At 44.2% G+C, this 4,651-nt stretch overlaps 1 protein-coding gene across 1 annotated transcript in view; it reads right to left on the reverse strand.

Moving 5' to 3' along the window:
- POLR3B (RNA polymerase III subunit B) overlaps positions 1 to 4,651 on the reverse strand; it is a 140,289-nt gene that overhangs the window by 120,987 nt on the left and 14,651 nt on the right. Inside the window, exon 5 of the mRNA XM_004700331.2 lies at positions 535 to 610. Coding sequence (XP_004700388.1) covers positions 535 to 610 — 76 coding nt within the window. The remainder of the gene's footprint in view (positions 1 to 534; positions 611 to 4,651) is intronic.

The raw sequence follows: 4,651 nt of genomic DNA on the forward strand, positions 1-4,651 counted from the left end.
AGGTCTGGGCTCCTATAACCTGTTACATGTCTTGTATTTCACGTCTTCCTGAGCCTCATGCAGGGCTCAGCCGAGGAATAGGTCTGGGCTCCTATAACTCTGTTACATGTCTTGCATTTCACGTCTCTCCTCCGTGACTCTCCTACAACACATGGCTATGCGCTCCCAGTCCTGTCCCCGTGCCGTACACAGGGCCTGCTGGGCCCTCATGCAGGGCTCAGTGAGGGGATCTGTGATGGACTGGGCACTGGGCCAGGCATGGGGGGCGTGGGGGGAGGGGGTAGAGCTCAGAACCTGGACACCAACAGGACAAGCTAATTTAGGTGAAATGGCAGAATAAATAGTACAGAATTGTTCCCTGGTGGAGCACAGAGCGAACAAAGAGGTCATAGGAGTATTTATTTTGGTTATGTTTGTCTTATGAAAGGCTCCCCCCTCCTACACACACTTTAAAATAATCTTTCAAAAAGTACAGTTTAAGGCACAGACTTCATTAAAGCAAAAAAGTGCAATTAAAATCGGGTTTGTAATTACCTCGTGAGGGGACACTGGTCTCGTTACATTGAAGCTTTCTTCAACATCAGGAAGCCCGACATAGATGTTTAGATACCTGAGGAGGGAATGAGTGCATTACTGTAGCAAATTCTTTAGTATGGTTGTCTGGCCATAGTCTTTGTTATTCCCACCAAATGACCTTTTCCTGATGAGTCTGGGTACGGAGGTGGGAGAGATATATACACTGGCAGGATGATGATTCAGCTGTGACTGAACAGCGCTACTGCGATGGCCATCCTGCTGGGTATAAAACGAACCACCTCCAGAGCAGGAAACACGGTATCTCATCACCAGCAAGAGAGAAGAGCCAGGCGTGGGACATATCCTCTGGACCCCAAAATCCCTGTGCAGTGAATTCCTTGATCCAGGAGACAATGGGCAACAGAGGAGTATGCAGCAGCAGCAGCAGAACCAGGAACCAGAGCATGAGACCGACGCTTTGGTGGACTTCCCAGCGCACAGAGCAAGTACAGCTGGGCACAAGATCATTGCAGATATAATTACATCATGATAGGGACCTAAATCCAGTTACTATGGAAAGGTCCCAGAAAAAGGCCACGTTCCAAATTAAAAAACAAAAACAAAACCAGAGAGGATGTAGAGATTGGACCTCATATACACCACTGGTGAGCTTATAAATACATACAGCCACTGTGGAAAATGATATGGCAATAATTAACGCAAGTGGGAACTGAAGTTCCATGTGATCCAGCTATACCACTGTTAGGCATATACCCTAAAGAACTAAGAGACACAACATGAGTGGAGGTCATAGCTGCACAGTTCACAATAGCAAGAAACTGGAAGTAGCCCAAATGCCCAAGAATGGAAGAACGGATAAAGAAACTATGGTACATGCACACAGTGGAATACTATGCAACCCTGAAAAATACTGATGAAAGCATGAAATACCTTGATATGGAAGGACCTGGAAACCTTTATGCTGAGTGAAGTTAGTCAATCACACAAGGACAAGTATTGTATGAGTCTACTTTATAGGGAGAAACACCAATTAAACCTTAGGGACAAATTTCTGAACTAAAGGGGAGAAGGCTACTGACCGGTCATGAACCGAACATCACCTCCCTTATGTGCACTTCACAAGAGCCATCTTGAAGAAGGAGACCTCACATTGTGTTGGGTCACTCCTTCAAGAGGGGGAAAATGGGAGAAGACCTTCCACTTAAGGCTATACAACATCAAGACAAGGCTGGGTCAAATCAATGATCCCTACCACCCCCACCCCCATCCCCACCCCCAGGAATGGAAGGAGAACCTTCCCAGAAAAACCAAACCAAGACCAGGGGAGGGGAGCAGCTCCATTTTGGAGGAGACACTGATAGTTCTGTTGGTAAGTATGGTGGGTGATTAGGGAGAAGTTAACCTCACATTGGGAAGGAATGTTAATCAATGATTGTAGGGGATCCAAGGGGACAATGGAACAGATTGTATGTTCCTGGGTAGAAACTATGTATATGGGTCCACCCGACCCTCGGTGAATCACGTCATGGACCAAGCACCATGATGACCTTGGATGCTGACCTTGCAGGCAGCATGGCATAACCCAGGGGCTACACGAGATGGACTTAACCTAGAGGCCCAGTAGAAGGAACTGAGCCCTGACTTGAAGTTGCCTACACCCTTGGATTGAGGACTGTGGAACTCGGATGGGAGAGGAAGCAGAGTGGCTACCCTGGACGTGTAGAAGTGGTACTCATTGCACCTTGTGGGGAATCCCCAGTTTGTTGGGTGTCCAATGGAAAGGGACCCAGAATCACCATGTATTTAGTACCTTGATGCCCACTTCCAGTGATATGATCGGTTTTGACCTGTGGGACAGGAATCTGCATGGGGAAGAATTGATCCAGGAAGTTTCCCCCTGGCACCACAATCCCCATACTTAAGGTAAATCGAGCTCAGCTGAATAGGAGATGGAACCATGTAAGGCAGCAGTTCTCAACCTTTCACAGGAGTCGCCTAATACATCCTGAATATCAGATATTTACATTACGATTTGTAACAGTACAAAATTACAGTTATAAAACACCAACAAAAATAATGTTATGGTTGGGGGTCACCACAACACGAGGAACTGTATGAAAGGGTCATGGCATTTGTAAGGTTGAGAACCATTGATATAGGGCAACAACTCATGGGGTGTGGCTCCAGGGTGGAACTGTACTTGAACAGACTTCAAATAGGGGCAGCGTTTGGAGGGCTGGGTCATTCAGCAAAAAATGTTGTTATAAGTACAATCAACTTATACCCCAGGGGGGTGATTGACAATGTTTCAACTTTTGGTTTTTATTTTCCTGCCTTTTGTTTGCTTTTGTTTTGTTTACTCGCATGCTGGTTGGTTTGTTTCTGTTGGTAGTGTAGTTTGGTCTTATGGGATTTTGATTTTGTCATAATACAACAGCCTAAGTAAACCTGAGTCATGCGCATACCGTAACTGGCCTCAATTCAACAATACCTCGTTCTGTTAACATGGCCCTGCTCAATATTCACCTTCATGAAATGATCACTGAAGTTAAGTGTGCAACAGCAAATTATGGTGAAGAAGCAGATGGTGCCCGGCTGTCAATCAGAATAGTGTCTAGGGCCTTAAGGCTTGTATTTCAAACATGCAGCCATCTAAGTGAAGAGTCAGCTAATTCCACATGAAAGAAGCACACAAGCTTGTGTGCTCCAAAGCCAAAAATAACAAAATCCAAACATAACAAAGGGAAAAGTATCAGAGCTTAAATTAAAAGGCTATGGAGGAGAGTGGAGGCCGAAAACTCACCTACAGAGTCTCTAGTCAGATTAAGGCGATGGCAGATCCCTTTGGCTACAGGCAAGGGTTTCAAACAGCTTTACTATCAGATAGAGATTATTGTAAACTTGATTATGCTGGATCGAACTTGATACTTAGTCAGCTGACCTCCCTCTAGACCAGTGGTTCTCAACATTCAGTTCCTTATGTTGTGGTGACCCCCCTCCCCCAAACATGAATTTTCATTGCTACTTCATAACTGTAATTTTGCTACTGCTGTGGATCAGACGACGCCTTTGAAAGGGTCGTTTGACCCTCATAAAGGGGTCTCAACCTACTGCTGCTCTAGACCCAACCTGAATTTGTACTAGGTGCAAGTAGTTCTTGCTTGTTCCATGACAAAGAATGTCTTCCCTAGCTTTTTAAATATGGATTGGGGGGGGGGGGGGTGTCTTTCTTTCTTACTCATTACTTGTATTTTTATCTTTATATTATTTTATCCTTAAAAAAATTAGTACCAGGGACTTATCAAAGATAATGATTAATGGAAGCTCATTATGCTTGGAGGAGAGGGTGGGATGATTGATAAGACTCTCTATCCTAACAAGGAGGGTTTTTTCTTACCTAAAAACAAACAAAACATAGATCCAGGAATAGGTTTGGAGCTCCCACTAAATCCTAGCTCCAATTTAAGAACAATTAGTTCTTACATCATGGCCCTGCTCAATAATCACTCAGGAAGAGACACAGAAGATATGGGTGCTACAGCAAAGTGTGGTGAAGAAATTAGATGGTGCCTGGCTAACAGATAAAATAGCGCCTGGACAAAGGGCATTTACAGAGGTCTAGATAAAGACATGTACATATGCAAATATATTTATATATGAGAGTGGGGAAATAGATCTATGTGCTTATATTTACAGGTTTAGTATTAAGGTAGCAGAAGGACTTTGGGTCTCCATTCCAAGTACTCTCTCAATGCAAGAATACTTTGTTCTATTAAATTGGCATTCTATGATGCTCACTTTCCCTACACAACCACTGAAGACAAAACGGATGAAGAAACAAATGTGGTGAAGAAAGCTGATGGTGCCCGGCTATCAAAGGATATAGCGTCTGGAGTCCTAAAAGCTTGAAGGTAAACAAGCGGCCATCTAGCTCAGAAGCAACAAAGCCCACATGAAAGAACACATCAGCCTGTATGATCACGAGGTTCCGAAGGGATCAGTTATCTGGTGTCAAAGAACAAAAAATCATATCATTGTGTGCTCACCTCCATGATACAATTGCTGAAGACAAATGGGTGCATAAGCAAATGTGGCGAAGAAAGCTGATGGTGCC

Source organism: Echinops telfairi, unplaced genomic scaffold (assembly GCF_000313985.2).
Source record: "Echinops telfairi isolate 266 unplaced genomic scaffold, ASM31398v2 ScPeMD7_2;HRSCAF=8, whole genome shotgun sequence".
NCBI lineage: Eukaryota > Metazoa > Chordata > Mammalia > Afrosoricida > Tenrecidae > Echinops > Echinops telfairi.